The sequence below is a fragment of the Pantherophis guttatus genome, chromosome 1 (assembly GCF_059756535.1).
Source record: "Pantherophis guttatus breed Tessera chromosome 1, ASM5975653v1, whole genome shotgun sequence".
Taxonomy (NCBI): Eukaryota; Metazoa; Chordata; class Lepidosauria; order Squamata; family Colubridae; genus Pantherophis; species Pantherophis guttatus.
In genome coordinates, this window is record NC_142063.1 from 785,505 (window position 1) to 803,903 (window position 18,399).

The 18,399-nt window shown below is 47.2% G+C and overlaps 1 protein-coding gene across 2 annotated transcripts in view; it reads left to right on the forward strand.

Moving 5' to 3' along the window:
- The window catches only part of LOC117670599 (vomeronasal type-2 receptor 26-like), a 34,027-nt gene extending 18,093 nt beyond the window's left edge, over positions 1-15,934 (forward strand). The window contains exon 7 of one of the 2 annotated variants that reach the window (XM_087893149.1): positions 15,691-15,934. In XM_087893149.1, the coding sequence (XP_087749275.1) occupies positions 15,691-15,696 (6 nt within the window). In that variant the 3' untranslated portion in view covers positions 15,697-15,934. Of the gene's footprint in view, positions 1-6,129; positions 6,557-15,690 lie in introns of those variants that run through there. The other variant, XM_087893142.1, reaches the window with a different exon arrangement.
- The last annotated feature ends 2,465 nt before the right edge of the window (positions 15,935-18,399 follow it).

The window sequence follows — 18,399 nt, forward strand, 5'->3', positions numbered from 1 at the left end:
TCTTACAGTGGAGAGAAAAAGCCGGATGCTGCTCTCCATTGCAGACACCAGATCGCCCCCCTGCAAGCTCTCCTCTCTCAAGCAGTCCAACCAAAGTTTCCAGCCCGCTTCAGGGAGCGCTCCTCGAGAGACGAGAGTTTGCAGGGGGCCGATCTGGCATCCAGATTAGAGAGCAAAATCCAGCTGCTCTCCGGATCAGATGCTATTTACCGCTCTGAGTCCCAGGCAGCAGGAAACAAAAGCTGCCTTGCGCCGCAAATATAGCAAGGCAGAATCCTGATGCTGCACTTTCAGCAGACAGATGAGGGCTGCCTTGGCCATCGGCTGGCGCAAATATACCAAGGCGAATGCTCATGCCGCACAAGTTCAAGTAGTGCTTCGCTCCCACACTTCTTCCGGCCCTCAGTCTCTCAGGGAGATGCTTGACTTCCTCTCAGCCCCAAGACACTGGCTGGCCCATGAGATGAGAGAGAGAGAGAATGAGAGAGAAAGAGAGAGAATCAGAATGAGACAGAGAGAGAAGAGACAAAGAATGAAAGAGAGAATGAGAGAGAGAGAATCAGAGTGAGACAGAGAGAGAAAGAGAGAGAAAGACAGAATGAAAGAGAATGAGAGAAAGAGACAGAGAATCAGAGAGAGAGAGTGAGAGAGAGAATGAGAGACAGAGAAAGAGACAGAATGAAAGAGAATCAAAGAATCAGAGAGAGAATGAGAGAGAATAAGAGTGAAACAGAGAGAAAGAGAAAGACAGAATGAAAGAGAATGAGAGAAAGAGACAGAGAATCAGAGAGAGAGAGAGAGAATGAGAGACAGAGAAAGAGACAGAATGAAAGAATCAAAGAATCAGAGAGAGAATGGGAGAGAGAGAGAGAAAATGAAAGAGAATCAGAATGAGAGAATCAGAATGAGAGGGAGAGAGTGGGGAGAGAGAGAGAAAGGGGGAGAGAGAAAGAGAATGAGAGAGAAAGAGTGGGAGAGAGAGAAAGAGAAAGAGGGGGAGGGAGAAAGAGAGAAAGAGTGGGGGGAGAGAGAAAGGGGGACAGAGAGAAAGAGAATGAGAGAGAGTGAGGAGAGAGAGAAAGAGGGGGAGAGAGAAAGAGAGAAAGAGAGTGGGAGAAAGAGAGAGAGAAAGAGGGGGGAGAGAAAGAGAATGAGAGGGGGGAGAGAAAGAGAAAGAGTGGGGGAAAGAAAGAATGAGAAAGAGAGGGAGAGAGAAAGAGAATGAGAGAGGGGGAGAGAGAAAGAGAGAATGAGAAAGAGTGGGAGAGAAAGAAAGAGAGGGAGAGAGAGAGAAAGCGAAAATGAGAGAGAGAGAAAGAGAATGAGAGAGAAAGAGTGGGAGACAGAGAGAGAGAGACAGACAGGAGGGAGAGTGCCTGAAGGACCCCATCCCGTACTGGGAGTCCAGGTGCTTCAGCAAGCGGTGCACTGGATTCGTATTAGTGGTCCGCGAAATTTAAAATTATGAGGTTGGTGGTCCCTGAGGTCCAAAAGGTTGGGGACCTCTGGCCTAAGACCATCGGAAAACACATATTTTTGATGGTTTTAGGAATAACTTTATCGTTGGGGGTCACCACAACATGAGGAACTGTATTAAAGGGTCGCGGCATTAGGAAGGTTGAGAACCACTGCCTTAGCTGCTTGCCTTGCTTCGCTTGCCTGAATCCATTCCATCAGCAAGCAACTCCCTGCCTGCAACCAAGCAGGCAGGGAGTTGTGGACTTCAACTCCCAGAATTCCTCAGCCAGCAAAACAAAGCTGGCTGAGGAATTTTGGGAGTTGAAGTCTACAAGTCTTAAAGTTGCCAAGGTTGGAGACCCCTGTTCTATTGGGTATGGTAAGTTTTTTTCCCCTTTGGGATCTTTAAAAAAAAATAGTTAATTGGGGTTTTTTTTAGTTCTTTTTTAGACCTAGCCATTTAAAGTTTAGGAAGTTTTAAATTTAGCTTTCATATAAAAATAAAAATAAAATAAAATAAAATAATATTTGTGCAGCTTTCTGAGATTTAGTGTGTTTCTGTGGTGTTTCACTCTAACTACACAAACACACAAAATCTCACAAAGCTGTATGTGGAATTTTGTGTGTGTAAAGTGTGAAAGTTGGGTTTTTGGGCTTTTTGTGGCTGTGTGAAGTTCCTGCTTGTTGCAGGGGCCATTTTGGGTCTAGCACAGCTACTTTTACATTGTGGATGAGCCAGTTGTGTTGTGTTGTGTTGTGTTGTGTTGTGTGTGTGTAAAGCGTGAAAGTTGTTTTTTGGGGCTTTTTGTGGCTGTGTGAGGTTCCTGCTTGTTTCAGGGGCCATTTTGGGTCTAGCACAGCTGCTTTTACATTGTGGGTGAGCCAGTTGATGTTTTTTTAATTTTTATTTGGTGTGCGTTGGAAGAGGGGTAGTCTTATACGGCGAGTATAGCCCAAACCCTATATTTTAACAGGAAAATTTGGGGGTCGTCTTATACGCCCAGTCGTCTTATACGCCGGAAAATACGGTAGATGTCGGGTTAAAGGAATTCCGTTCATGGGGAGTGGCTACCTATCCACTTCCTCCTCGACGTAGCACAGAGAAGCCATCGCCTCAGCGTGGTGTGAGCTCCTCTTCGTCAGACTGGTCCAGAGCAACGACGCCGACGGTGGCTCGAGGTCCGCGGCTGGAGCCTGAGACGCCTGCGGAGCGTGAGGTGGTGCAGGTAGCGTCTGAAAGCAGTGGAGATGACGCTCCAGCGGATCCTATGGTGAGTGACCCGATACACCCTTTCGTAATTCCTATCGTGCTACGACATCCCCAAACGCTGAGGGTAGTTCAACAACATGCCCTGATAGATTCGGGCTGTACCCGGTGTCTCATCCGGGAAGCAGTGGCAAGAGATCTGGGATTACGAACATTGAAATTGCAAAAGTCCATTAGGTTTGAACAGATGGATGGATCCCTTCTAGGTGGTAAACCAGCGACCCGTGTAACTGAGTTAGTGAGGCTGGAAATAGGGGAACATTGGGAGACTATCCGCTTTGTGGTGGTGGACGCCATGATTGAGCCCGTCATACTAGGGTTAGCGTGGCTGGATAAGTGGAGACCCAGAATATGGTGGGAGGGAGGGTTCAGACGGCTCCGCTTAGGTGTTGGCCCGGAACCAGAGCTGGAATCCCATGGGGACCAGGCGGGAGTACAGTGTGAAGCCAACAACCCTCCCCATTCAGGGTACCCCGATGTATATGAGGATTTAGCGGATGTGTTCAAAGAGGAAGAATGTGAGGTGTTACCCCCTCATAGAGCCACCGATTGTGCCATAGAGCTAAAACCAGGCGTTAAGCTACCCAAGCCACGTATGTACGCCATGACCAAAGCAGAGTTGGAGGAGCTCAGGAGGTACATCGATAAGAATCTAGCAAGGGGCTTTATACAGCCGAGTCGTTCGCATATGGCCGCTCCTGTGTTGTTTCGGGAAAAGAAGGATGGGGGCTTACGCTTGTGTGTGGACTTTTGGAGATTAAACGCTGTGTGCGTCGAGCATTTATATCCACTACCCCTAATGAAAGATTTATTGTCTACCTTGGCGACTGGGAGAGTGTTTACAAAACTAGATCTCCGAGAAGCCTATTATAGAGTACGAATAAAGTCGGGGGATGAGTGGAAAACCACCTTTAACTGTCCCTTAGGAAGCTATAAGTTTCGCATTATGCCATTTGGCTTACAGGGCGCTCCAGCCATATTTATGCAGGTGATAAACGAAGTTTTGCATGAGCATTTATACCGGGGTGTGCTAGTCTACCTAGACGATATCCTGATTTATACCAAGACAATGGATGAACATATATCTCTGGTGAGACAAGTGTTGTCCAAATTACTTCGTGCAAAACTTTTCGTAAAACTGTTAAAGTGTGAATTCCATTGCACAGAATTGGACTACCTGGGGTATCGAATATCTGAGGCTGGGATAGGAATGGACCCGAAAAAAGTGAATACAGTATTGGAGTGGCAGGCGCCAAAGACACGAAGACAATTACAAAGCTTCCTAGGTTTCGCCAATTTCTACCGGCAGTTTATTCCCGCCTTTGCTCATGTAGCCCTCCCATTAACCGAGTTGTTACGCACAAAAAACACAGGTGAAAGGGCAAGGCCGGGACAGACATTGCTCTGGACTACGGAATGTCAAACGGCTTTCGATGGATTGAAAACCATGTTTTCACAAGCTCCTATTTTGCGACATCCCAACCCAACCTTACCGTTTGTTGTACAAGCAGATGCCAGCGATGTCGCTGTCAGTGCGGTCTTGTTGCAAAAAGACCCTAAAGGAACGCTATACCCATGCGCTTATACGTCTCGTAAGTTTACCGTCACTGAGCGACGCTGGGCCATATGGGAAAAGGAGGCCTTTGCAGTGCGGTGGGCATTGCTTACGTGGCGACATTTGTTGGAAGGTAGCGGTGTCAAGTTTGAAGTGTGGACAGACCACAAGAATTTAGAAGCTCTCCAAAACCCGAGACGATTATCCCCTAAACAAGTACGATGGGCCCAGTATTTCCAGCGTTTCAATTTTGACTTGAAATATGTGCCGGGTGGGAAGAACTTTTTGGCTGATGCGCTCTCAAGGTTACCACAATTTGCTAGTAAACGGGAAGATGTGGTGCAAGCGATGATGCCAGGAAAACAACAGGTGGGCCGAACATCACACGACGAACCGTCTACCAAGTGGAAGGAAGAGTTACAACGAGCGTTGGCTACTGATAATTGGTTGTCGAACCATGAAACTATGGTAACACGTCGTAATGGCTTTGCCTGGGTCGGAGATAGATTATACATTCCTGAATCTTTACGTCAAGCCGTATTGAGGAAATGTCACGATGCTAAGACGGCCGGCCATTTCGGCTTCCTCAAAACATTACACCTAGTACGACGACAGTTTTGGTGGCCACGCTTGAGGAAAGAGGTTGAGCAATATGTCTACAGTTGCAAAGAGTGTGCCGTGGCAAAGCCACGGCCAGGAAAGCCCCTCGGCCTTTTACAGACTGTAGCAGAACCCACAAGGCCCTGGGATGAAATTGGAATGGATTTCATTGTAGACCTTCCGGAAAGCAATGGGAATACTGTGATATGGACTGTAATCGATCTTTTTTCTAAGCAGGCCCATTTCATACCGTGTCACGGCTTGCCATCAGCTCAGAGGTTGGCGAGAATGTTCATTTGGCATATATACCGGTTGCATGGAGCACCCCGCCGTATCATTTCTGACAGGGGGGTTCAATTCACCGCTAAGTTCTGGCGAGAATTCGTTCAGATGATTGGATCATCGCAAGGCCTAAGTTCTGGCTTTCATCCAAGCACCAACGGAGCTGCCGAGAGGGCTAACGCCATGGTGGAGCGGTACTTACGTTGTTATGTATCGTATCAACAGTCAGATTGGTCAGACTTGCTCCCGTTCGCCGAGATAGCGTATAATAACACAGTCCATAGTAGTACAGGAAGCACACCCTTCCAGGTTGTATCAGGGAAAGAGTTTCCTGCCATCCCTGAATTGGACTTACATGATCAAGAAAAGGTGTCTCCTGATGCGTGGGCTACTCGCATCGGAAACCAATGGCCACGAATAAAAGAAGCGTTAGAAAAAGCAACCGATTCATACAAAACGCAGGCAGATAGAAAGAGAGCGGACCACAAGCCATTTACGATAGGGGATCGTGTCTATCTCTCTACAAAATACCTAAAATTACGGACACCTAGTCGGAAACTAGGACCCAAATATGTAGGGCCCTTCCCTGTGCGAAAGATCATTAATCCAGTAACCATAGAACTAAAGTTACCACCGCTACTGGGTAAGGTTCATCCTGTGTTCCATAGCAGTTTATTAAAACCAGCGGACTGTGTCCGGGAACAATTAGAAAAGCCCGGCCCCGTAGAGGGGGACCACTACGAAATAGAAGAGGTGTTAGATTCTCGGATCCATAGGGGTAATATACAATACCTGATAAAATGGAAAGGATACCCATTTGAGGAGGCATCCTGGGTGGGAGCTAAGGATGTACATGCCCATCGCCTACTGAAACAGTTTCATAGACGCTATCCACAAAAACCGGGTCCATAAGGTAGGAGTTATAGTGCCCTAACAGGTTGTTAACATGTTCCTTTATATCTTCCAGGAGCACCCGTGGTAGGGGGAGCCGCCTGTCGAGACCGCCCCTCGACAATACAACCCACAGCGGCACGCAGGAAGCCCTGATTGACAGCCACCAGCAATAAAGAACTTTAGGGGGTTGATTGGGGGTGTTTGGGGACTCACAGACACATTGGTGGTGGGGGTGTTTGTTATCCTAGGCGGTCGGTCACGTAGCGGCCGGCATAGGGAGACTCGTCGATTGACACCTTCCCTCCATTGGAATTGAGGGACGAGCCGTTTCGCGCATGCGCCAGGAACGCTGTACCCGGAAGGGCGTGGGTGCGGCTGGCGCGGGGATTTAAAAGGGCGTGGGAGGCAGACGCTCCCAACGCCGACTTTGTGCTAATTGCATGTGTACTGCTTGGTTTCGCCGGAGCTGCTTGACCGAATTAAACTGCTGAAGCATCTAACCGCTGTCTGTAGCGTTTTCTTCCTGGTTTGGCCAGGCTCACGGCGTCAAGTCTGACACAGAGGCATTTAAAAGAAAAAAGCCTCTGCCGAGCAGGCAACTCAGCTGGGATCGTCAGAGCCTTTTGAAAGCATTTTTTTAAATTGGTCACGCCCACCCAGTCACATTACCCCCCCCAAGCCATGCCCACAGAACCGGTAGTACCAAATTTTAGATTTCACCACTGCTTCCCAGGTGCCTGGGAAGGGAGGGCACTGGGCTCCACCCAATGACTTCTGCTGTTGCTGCTGCCCATTGCATCCTGCCTGCCCCCTCTCTGCCCCCAACTTCTCGGGGACACTCCAGCATTGTGAGGAGGAGCTGGGTGAAGAGCGAGGCCAGGCAGGAGCCGCAGGATCTAACATCTCTAACATCTAACAATCGGAAGAATCTGGAGTTGAACATTCTTAAAACTCGACAGATGATGGTAGATTTTAGGAGAAGCTCTCCTATCCCACCACTGAGGATAAATGCTTGCAATGGGTCAGCGGTAGAAGGGCTCTTGCGGTGAAGTGGTGTGGCCAGGCAGCCATGTTCAGTTGTCCTAGACCCCCTGGTGAGTTGGGCCGAGAGAGATGGACTGGCCCAAGATCACCCAGCAGCTTTCATGGCTAAAGTGGGACTTGAACCCACAGTCTCTTGCTTTCTAGCCTGGTGTGAAACTGGTTCTCATTATACTTTCCTGCCTCATTGAGTGACAAACCAGGGCAGGAACTCACTTCTGCATGGCTTCATTTGCTCAGACTCGGTTCCTGTTTTCTCCATTCTTTGAATGCAGTTAGAGAGAACCAGTAGATTTGTACCCTGTTGTGGTACAAATGGTTTAATCATTCCTAAAAGGAAACTATTCTCGATTCCCAGATATATTATGCATCCCTTTAGGATGAAGGCCATCCCAGAATGATAGAAGCCATCATGTCTCATTTGTGGCTTTCAGCCAATTACTTCCATTTCTGAATGTTCCTTTCCCCCCCAGATTCTTCCCTATCTGAGGAAGGTCCAGTTCAACAACAGTGCTGGAGAGGAAATTTCCTTCTCAGAAAATGGACTGGGATCTGCTCGTTATGATCTTATCAACTGGGTTCTCTGCCCCAATCGATCTTTTGTGTCTGTGAAGGTTGGGGAAATAGATCCTGGGTCTCCCTCAAGAAAGGATTTCACCATTGCCTCCAATGCAATCACCTGGGCCTCAAAGGTGAGCTGGAAGGAAACGGTGTAATTTCAGGGAAAGGCTCATTCTCTCCTGAGGATACAGAATTCCCTTCTAACTCAAAACAGGACGACTGAAATAGAAAATGTGGCAGCCGTTGGTGGAAAACCTGCCTTGCATGTAACAGAATTGGTGATTGATAGATCCAAGAGAAGGGATGGGATTGGGAAAACCACTTGATTGAAACCCAGATGCAATTGGAACAGGCAACAGTGATCTCCATGGACCATTCAGTTGGATCTTCATGATACCAAATTTGCGGATGATACTAAGCTGGCAGGAATAGCCAACACTCTAGAAATTAGGCTCAAGATCCAGATGGATCTTGACAGACTTGAACACTGGGCCCTATCTAACAAAATGAAATTCAATGTAGAGAAAAGTAAAGTCTTACACTTAGGCAAGAAAAACCAAAAGCATGCATGTAAACTGGGGGAAACCAGGCTTAATAGCAGTGACTGTGAGAGGGATCTTGGAGTCTTAGTGGACAATCAGCTAAATAGGAGCCAGCAGTGTGCAGCGGCAGCCAAAAAAGCCAATGCAATCCTAAACTGCATTAACAGAGGGATTCAATCCAGGTCATGTGAGGTACTAAACCTACTCTATAAAGACCACACCTATAATAGTACATCCAATTTTGGTCACCACACTATAAAAAAGATGCTGAGACTCTGGAAAGAGTGCAGAGAAGAACAACCAGCATGTTTAGGGGACTTGAGGCTAAAACATATGTTGAATGGTTGCAGGAACTGGGCATGTCTAGTCTAGTGAAGAGAAGGACCAGGGGTGACATGAGAGAAGTCTTCCAATATTTGAGGGGCTGCCACAGAGAGGAGGAAGGGGGCCAAGCTGTTTTCCAAAGCACCTGAAGACCAGACAAGGACTAATGGATGGAAACTGACCAAGGAGAGATTCAGCCTGGAAACAAGGAGACATTTTCTGACAGTGAGAACCATCAACCCGTGGAACAGAAGTTGCCTTCAGAAGTTGTGGGAGCTTCATCACTGGAGGCTTTCAAGAAGAGACTGGACTTCCATCTGGCCTGGCCTGAACCTCCCAGGAGTTTTCCCCAATTTTTCTGGTAGACGATGGTGAATCATTCCTTTGGAAGACATTCTGGAGAGGGAAACAGGACAATGGAAACAAACAAATGAAGAACATTCATTGCTTAGGCCATTTCAACCATTTCTCTCTTCTCTTCAGAAGGTGCCCTTTGCCAGGTGTGGCATGAAGAGGTGCCAAGCAGGAGAGAGGAGAAACGTTCCAGAGGGCGAGCAGGTCTGCTGCTACCAGTGTGATCCTTGTCCAGAAAGGACCATCTCTAACCAGGCAGGTAAAGCACACTTCAAATGCAGATCTTTGAGGTTCAAGGAAGCCATTCAGTAGATCAGAATATTGATTTTTAAAATCAGTTTTGGTACGATTGACATGTCTCAAAGCATTCGTGGTTTTTCAGCAGCACCTCTCAGTTTATGTATTTCAATGGTCTTGTCCCCACTTTTCCCACTCATGAGCAATGAAGGGGAGTTTCAGGGTGCAACTTATGTTTTTCCCTACTGTCCTTTCCATTCTCATATTTCTTTGGCAAAACCAACCAACAATGTTTTTTGAAGTTGTGGGATATGTAGTTCAAGCTTTAATTTTGTTATTTACAGTGTGTGCTGCTTCTTTCAGCACGATCAATCTCCCTGGAAATTATTAGACCTGTGAGAGAGATCCTTCTACATATGTCTGCTAGCTCTTTCCTGCAAAAAACAGCAAGGAACAATTCTATTCTATTCTCTCCCACTCTCTCCCTCCATCCCCCCCTTTCTCTCTGCCGGTTCCAGGTGTGGCTCAGTATAAATAAAGACAGAGTCCAGGTATTTGCCTTAATAGGTTTTACATGTTTATTCAGCTGAATAAAGATGGGACCCTCCGAGCAAGAGGGAACCCCCAACATACTTTGACACTTGTATTTACAGTACAGAAATTGTCCTTGGGGGTCCTCCAAGGGTATTGGGTGTCATCTCAGGGACATTAGATGTTTCCTGAGGAACTTTCCATGACTTTGAAGGCCTGCAGAGGCATCAACAGTATCATTGGCACATATGCTTGCTCAAGACTGTCAAGAGAAATATTAGATTCCTGGTTTGCTTCCCCCTCCTCTCTCCCCCCCTCCCCCCTCTCCCCCTTCTCTGTGATCTTCTCAATACACACCCAAAATGTACACACACACAAGAGCAGGCCTTCTTGATGAAGATTTATCAGTCTTCTGGGGATACCAATATTAAGTAGGAAAAAGGTTGGCAATCTCTGTGGCAATGAAAGCCACAGTAGCCATGGAAGTGCCCGGTGACTGGAGAGGACCTTGTCTTTCTGAAAACCAAACCGATGCTTGTTTCTGACTGAGCTATGCTCAGGGTCATCCCAAATGAAAGTTGCTTTGCTCTTTTTGATGCACCTTAAAGTGCTGAGTGGGTGATTCCAAAAACACATTTGTGGATTGGCCAAAAGAGAAAGTGGACAGTCAAGTCACCCCTGAGGGAAGGATAATATTGATGACAAATGCCTCCAAAATCCTTGGACAAAGACTTTCATCTTATCATTTTATCTTGATTTCAGATGCAGCTCACTGTGACTCTTGCCCAGAAGACCAATATCCCAACAAAGACAAGGACCACTGCATTGCCAAGAAGATCCATTTCCTCTCCTATCAAGACCCCCTGGGATACACTTTAGCTTTGCTCTCACTTTTTCTTTCTATGATCACCTTGGGAGTTCTAGCAATTTTCCTTAAACATCGTGACACACCAATTGTCAAGGCCAACAACCGAGATCTCACCTACATCCTCCTGGTCTCCCTCCTGCTCTGCTTCCTCTGCTCCTTCCTCTTCATCGGTCGACCTGGGAAGCTCATTTGTCTCTTCCGACAATCTGCCTTTGCCATTCTCTTTTCCCTCGCGGTTTCCTCTGTCTTGGCAAAAACTGTCATGGTAGTTCTGGCCTTCATGGCCACCAAACCAGGTAACAAGTCAAGGAAACTTTTAGGAAAACCACTGACCAGCTCCATTGTCTTAGCCTGTCCCCTGGTCCAAGCACTTCTTTGTGCCACCTGGCTGGTAATCTCTCCCCCATTTCCCAACTTCGACTTCCAGTCCTTGGTAGGAGAGGCCATCTTGGAATGTAATGAAGGCTCAGCTTTGATGTTTTATGCTGTCCTCGCCTATCTGGGTTTCCTGGCCTTTGTCAGTTTCACAGTGGCCTTTATGGCTAGGAAATTGCCTGACAGCTTTAACGAAGCCAAATTCATTACTTTTAGCATGCTGGTCTTTTGCAGTGTTTGGATCTCATTCCTCCCCACCTACCTGAGCACCAAAGGGAAATCCATGGTGGCTGTGGAGATCTTCTCCATCTTGGCTTCTGGGGCTGGTCTCTTGGCTTGCATATTTTTCCCCAAATGCTACATTATCCTACTGAGGCCCAGTCTGAATTGTAGAGAAAATATGATAAGAAACAAGAATCTCTAAGTAATGCTGGGAAAGGCACCATTTATATTTAACTTTGAGGCATATTTAGAAAGGGACAGACCCTAAGAAGCAAGGAACCACCAAGGCCATTTCTCTAGGTGTCTGACAAAGAAATGAACTATTCTCAGAATAAAAGGATGATTCCTTATTGGGCAATGTAGACATCCAGGGATGGGGAGAAGGAGAAGCTATTGTTTAACCATGCAAGCCCTGCGCAGGAAAAACCAGAGCTGGTTTTGATTCTTCAGTACCGAAATGGTGTAGCCAATAAAGTTTTGCTTTTGGAAGTACAAAGTTCCCGAGTGTGCTTACTTTTGTTGGGTTTCTAGTCGGACTGTTGACGTGTAGTTCAAGTTATTTCAGATTTTAAGTTTCTACAGATTTTAGTTCAGGTTATTTTAGATTTAGATCAGGCACTCACAACTTCTGAAGGGAAGTCATTCCACTAGTTAATTGTTCTTGCTGTTAAGAAATTCCTCCTTAGTTCCAGGTTGCTCCTTTCCTTGGTTAGTTTCCATCCATTGCTTCTTGTCCTGCCTTCTGGTGCTTTGGAGAATAGCTTGACTCCCTCTCCCCTGGTGGCAGTCCTTCAAATATTGGAAGACTGCTATCATGTCACTCCTAGTCCTTCCCTTCTCTAGACATACCCAATGGATAATCATTGCTCTGAAATGGTATAGATTCTCTTACTTGAGCAGGGAGTTGGAGTACTAGAAGATTACCAAGGTCCGTTCCTGCTCTGTTATTCTGTTATTTGCACCCCCTGAATAAACTGTGGCACAGGCCAAATGCCATCTGTCTGCTTCATTGGCTCCCATGCCCAACTCCACCCTGATTCTCAAGTCCATTTTTTAAAAAAAATTGATTTATATGCCACCCTTCTCCGGAGACTCAGGGCGGCTTACAGTGCGTTAAGCAATAGCCTTCATCCTTTTGTATATTTATACAAAGTCAGCTTGTTGCCCCCACAAACTGGTCCTCATTTCACCTACCTTTGAAAGGATGGAAGGCTGAGTCAACCTTGAGCCTGGTGATATTCGAACTTACATTAATTGCAGACAGCTGGTGTTAATCACAATGCTATCAGTCTGCTGAGCCACCAGGCACCATTTGCTCTATGGATTAACAGAAAGAGACAGAAACCTGTTTTTCCGTTTCTGACATATGAAGAAAAGCCACTGTGTCAGGGTTCCAAGGAAGACCCCCAACAAAATAAAGCTCTGAGGCCTGAGATTCCTCAAAGTTCCAATTTATTAGAGATGTCATGTTCACAGCCATGCCCCACCCCCACAGGTTCATCACATTGTCCAATCAACTTTTCACACTCCACTAGATACAATCTTCAGGCAGTCTCCATCAGACGCAGGCAAAAGTCCTTGAATACGGAATATTGTTATGACTAACTTTCTATTGCTCCAACAACAACCCCCTCCCAACTTCCCCAGCTAAAATATGTGGCAGTTAAGAAGCAAAAAAGGAAATTGTCTTGAGTCTCTCTAAGAGCCTCTGGAGGCTGGGGACAGCAAAAAAAGTCACTTCCTGTCCCACCAGGAGTTGGGAAATGGGCCGTTTCAGGCCTCCAGAGGGCTTCCGAGGGAGTGGGAAAGGCTGTTTTCACCCTCCCCAGATGCATACAGAGGTTCTGGAGCCAGGTGAGAAAGAAAAACAGGCCTTGCCCACCCCACCCCCCAGGCCCTCCGGAGGCAGGAAACAGCCTATTTCCCTACTTCTGGTGGGCCCAGAAGGCCTGAAAATCAGCTGGCCAGCGCACGCATGTGCACCAGAGCTGAGCTGGCGTGCCCACTGATATGGCTACATGTGCCACTTGTGGCACGTGTGTCATAGGTTCATCATCACGGGTCTATGAGATCATAGTTGGGTTTTTAAAAGTTATAACTGTTCCTTACTGTCCTTACTGCTTACTGTTCCTTACTGCTCGGGACAGGGGTTGTTCCTCTGTCCTGGTCCTGTTAGACCTCTCAGCGGCTTTTGATACCATCGACCATGGTATCATGCTGCACCGGCTGCAAGGGTTGGGGGTGGGAGGCACCGTTTTACGGTGGTTCTCCTCCTTTCTCTCTGACCGGTCGCAGTCTGTGTTGACAGGGGGGCAGAGATCGACCCTGAGGCCCCTTATATGCGGGGTGCCTCAGGGATTGGTTCTCTCGCCCCTTTTGTTCAACATTTATGTAAAGCCGCTGGGCGAGATCATCCGTGGTTTCGGGGTGAAGTACCATCTGTATGCTGACGACACTCAGCTGTACATCTCCACCCCGGACCACCCCAACGATGCCCTTGAAGTGATGTCCCAGTGCCTGGAGGCCGTACGGATCTGGATGGGGAGAAACGGGCTCAGGCTCAACCCATCCAAGACCGAGTGGCTGTGGTTTCCGACGTCCCGATATAGTCAGCTGGCGCCATCGCTGGCTATTGGGGGTGAATCATTGGCCCCCACGGAAAGGGTTCGTAACTTGGGCGTCCTCCTGGATTCACGACTGTCTTTAGAAGAGCATTTGACGGCCGTGACTGGGAGGATTTTTCATCAGGTTCGCCTGATTCGCCAGTTACGTCCCTTTCTAGATCGGGACTCGTTACGCACAGTCACTCATGCCCTCGTCACCTCTCGTCTGGACTATTGTAACGCTCTCTACAAGAGCCTTGGTACTACAGTGGTTTAAAGCACCCTGTTATTAACACAGCTGCCTGCAATTTACTGCTGGTTCGAATCTCTCCAAGGCTCAAGGTTGACTCAGCCTTCCATCCTTTCTAAGGTAGGTGAAATGAGGACCCAGTTTGTGGGGGCAATAAGCTGACTTTGTATAAATATACAAAAGTATGAAGGCTATTGCTTAACGCACTGTAAGCCGCCCTGAGTCTCCGGAGAAGGGCGGCATATAAATCAAATTAAAAAAAAAAAATGGGGCTCCCCTTGAGGTGCACCCGGAGGCTCCAACTGGCGCAGAGTGCGGCCGCGCGGGTGGTTATGGGAGCAACGTGGAGCTCCCATGTAACACCTCTCCTGCGCGAGCTGCACTGGCTCCCGGTGGTCTTCCGGGTGCGCTTCAAGGTTCTGGTTACCACCTTTAAAGCGCTCCATGGCTTGGGACCTGGTTACTTACGGGACCGCCTGCTACCATCAATAGCCTCCCACCGACCAGTACGCTCCCACAGAGAGGGGCTCCTCCAGGTGCCGTCGGCCAAACAATGTCGGCTGTTGGCCCCTAGGGGGAGAGCCTTCTCTGTGGGGGCACCGACGATCTGGAATGAGCTCCCCCCCAGAGATACGGAGGATTCCGGACCTGCGCACCTTCCACCGCGAGCTGAAGACGCTTTTATTTCATCAAGCTGGCCTCGCCTAAATCTTCTCCCTTTTAAGTGTAAATTTTAAATTTTTACTGTATTTTAAAATATGGGTATTTTAAATTATGGGTATTAATTCAGCCAAATTTATTTAATTCATTTTATTCGATTTTAAATTTTGTATATCTATGTGTTTTATTTCATGGCTGTGCACCGCCCTGAGTCCTTCGGGAGTAGGGCGGTATAGAAATTCAATAAAAACTAAAAAAACTAAAAAACTAAACTTTCCATTCTCGTATTCCTTTGGAAAAATTAACCAGCAATGTTTTCCTGAAGTTGTGGGATGTATGGTTCAAGCTTTAATTTTTGTTATTTATGATTCTTTCAGTACTATCAATCTCCCTGGAAATGATTAGAACTGTGAGAAAGATCCATCTACGTATGTCTTCTAATTCTTTCCTTTAATAAATAAACAAATAAACAATGAACTATTCTATTCTACTCTACTCCACTCCATTCCATTCCATTCCATTCCATTCCATTCCATTCCATTCTCTCCCTCCCTCCCCTCTCTGTCTCTGCTGGTTTCAGGTGTGGCTCAGTATAAATAAAGGCAGACTCCAGGTATTTGCCTCGATAGGTTTTACATGTTTATTCAGCTGAATAAAGATGGGCCCCTCTAAGCAAGAGGGAACCCCCAACACACTTTGACACTTATCTTTCTATGGTTGCTACATTGTCCGCTTCTCTACCCAGAAGCTTTGGCACACACCACCCAGACAAGATGGCACACTCTAGATAAGATAAAGAAGTACAGAAATTGCCATCCAACACTGCCATCCTGAGGAACTTTTCATGACCTTGAAGGCCTGCTGAATGACTGATACTTGTTTCTAACTGACCTATGCCAGGGTCATCCTAAGTGCTGAGTGGGTCATTCTATCAACACACTTGTGGATTGGCCACAAGAAAAAGGGGAGAATCACATCTCCCCTGAGGGAAGGGTAATACTCATGAGAAATCCCTCTGAAAACCTTAGACAAAAACTTTCATCTTATCACTTTATCTTGATTTCAGATGTGACTCGTTGTGACCCCTGCCCAGATGACCAATATCCCAACAAGCCAAGGAGCACTGCATTGTCAAGAAGATCCACTTCCTTGCCTATCAAGAGAGCAAGAGAGTTTCTCTAGCGCTTTCTCTCTCTGTGATCACATCTGCGATCCTGGTGATATTCCATAAACATCGTGACACACCGATTGTCAAGGCCAACAACCGAGATCTCACCTACCTCCTCCTGGTCTCCCTCCTGCTCTGCTTCTTCTGCACTTTTCTCTTCATTGGTTGACCCACAAAGTTCACCTGTCTCTTCCGACAAACTGCCTTTGCCATCCTCTTTTCTCTTGCAGTTTCCTCTGTCTTGGCAAAAACTGTCACAGTGGGTCTGGCCTTCATGGCCACAAAACCAGGGAACAAGACAAGGAAACTCTTAGGAAAACCACTGACCAACTCCATTGTCTCAGCCTGTCCCCTGGTCCAAGCAGTCCTTTGTGCCACCTGGCTGGTAACCTCCCCACCATTTCCCAACATGGACTTCCACTCCTTGGTAGGAGAGGCCATCTTGGGATGTAATGAAGGCTCAGCTTCAATGTTTTACACTGTCCTCGCCTACCTAAGTGTTCTAGCCCTCATCAGTTTCATGATAGCTTTTTTGGCCAGGAAATTGCCTGACAGCTTTAATGAACCCAAATTCATTACTTTTAGCATGTTGGTTTTTTGCAGTGTTTGGATCTCATTCCTCCCCACCTACCTGAGCACCAAAGGGAAGTCCATGGTGGCCATGGAGATCTTCTCCATCTTGGCCTCTGGGGCTGGTCTCTTGGCTTGCATCTTTTTCCCCAAATGCTTCATTATCCTATTCAGACCTAATCTTAATTGTGAAGGGAGAGGGGCCGGATGTCAGCACTTTGACGCTGGCATAGAGAGCAGAGGAGAGAGAGAGATAAACTCTGAACTTTTGCCTGCTAAATCCCTTTGAAGTCGGGTTGTCATGGAAATGAAGAGGGGAGACATTCCTGGGAAATGACAAGACAAGAAGTCTGAAGAATGACTTGGAAGATAGCCAATGAGAAGCAGAGATTTGGGGATCGGAAAGGGAGGGATTGGGGGGCAAAAGGTCAGTCTTGTCCGCATCGAGTCATGATCCAGTGGCTGTGCTCAATTAAAGAAAAGATTTCCTTAAAGACTGGCAGTTTGGAAATTCATTTATTTTGAGATAGCATCGAAGTCTGACATCATTATCCTATTCAGGCCTAATCTGAATTGTAGAGAAAATATAACGAGGCACAGTCTCTGATTAATGTAGTTATTTGGAACTTTTATTTTGATTTTGGTCCCTTTTTAAATGTGATGTGATTTCCTAAGAATGATGGCATGGGAGAGGGCTTGTCCATTAAATGATTGGAAATCATGGAAAATATTTTATAATCAGCAATAATCATCTGTAGTTTTATGTTTCATTAATGCCAGTGAGAGTCCAGTGATCAACTTGGAAGTAGCCATTGATATTAAAGATGTGGCTATTTGTTTCTAGCAGGGACGGGGAGGCCTTTTTCATGGTCACTCATTTATTTTTATTTTTATTTTACTTTAGATTTATATACCGCCCTTCTCCCTAGGGACTCAGGGTGGTGTACAGCCAAGTAAAAACACATAAATACATAATACATAATACATAGATTAAGAACAGATTAAAAGGAAATATCTCAATTTGGCCCAAAATTTAAAAAGACAAACAAATTTAAAATCATTTAAAATCATTTAAAAGGATTTGTTAGGCCAGCCTGGCTTGTTGAAAAAGGAAAGTTTTAACGGAACGGCTGAAGGCACGAAGATCTTGGATTCTCCTTATCTCTGGGGGCAGTTGATTCCAGAGGGTGGGTGCCCCCACAGAGAAGGCCCTCCCCCTGGGGGTCACCAGCTTGCATTGTCTGGCTGATGGCACCCCGAGGAGGCCCTCTCTGTGGGAGCGCACGGGTCGATGGGAGGTCGTCGGTAGCAGCAGGCAGTCTCGAAGATAGCTAGGCCCTATGCCATGGAGCGCGTTAAAGGTGGTAACCAACACCTTGAAGCGCACCTGGAAGACCACTAGGAGCCAGTGCAGCTCGCGCAGGAACGGTGTTACATGGGAGTGCCATGCAGCTCCTGTAATTACCCATGCGGCTGCATTCTGGACCAGTTGGAGCCTCTGGGTGCTCCTCAAGGGGAGCCCCATGTAGAGAGTTGCAGTAGTCCAGGCGAGAGGTGACGAGGGCATGAGTGACTGTGCACAGGGAATCCCGATCAAGAAAGGGGCGCAACTGGCGAATCAGGCGAACCTGACAAAAGGTCCCCCTGGCAACAGCCATCAGATGTTCCTCCAAGGACAGCTGTGTATCCAGGAGGACGCCCAGATTGAGCGCCCTCTCCACGGGGGCCAAAGACTCGCCCCCGATAGTCAGCGATGGAGTCAGCTGACTATATCGGGATGCCGGGAACCACAGCCACTCGGTCTTGGTAGGGTTGAGCTTGAGCCTGTTCCTCCCCATCCAGATCCGTACAGCCTCCAGGCACTGGGCCATTGCTTCAAGGGCATCGCTGGGGTGGCCTGGGGTGGAGATGTACAGCTGGGTGTCATCAGCGTACTGGTGGTATCTCACCCCAAAGCCACGGATGATCTCGCCCAGCGGCTTCACATAAATGTTGAACAGAAGGGGCGAGAGGACCGACCCTTGCGGCACTCCACAG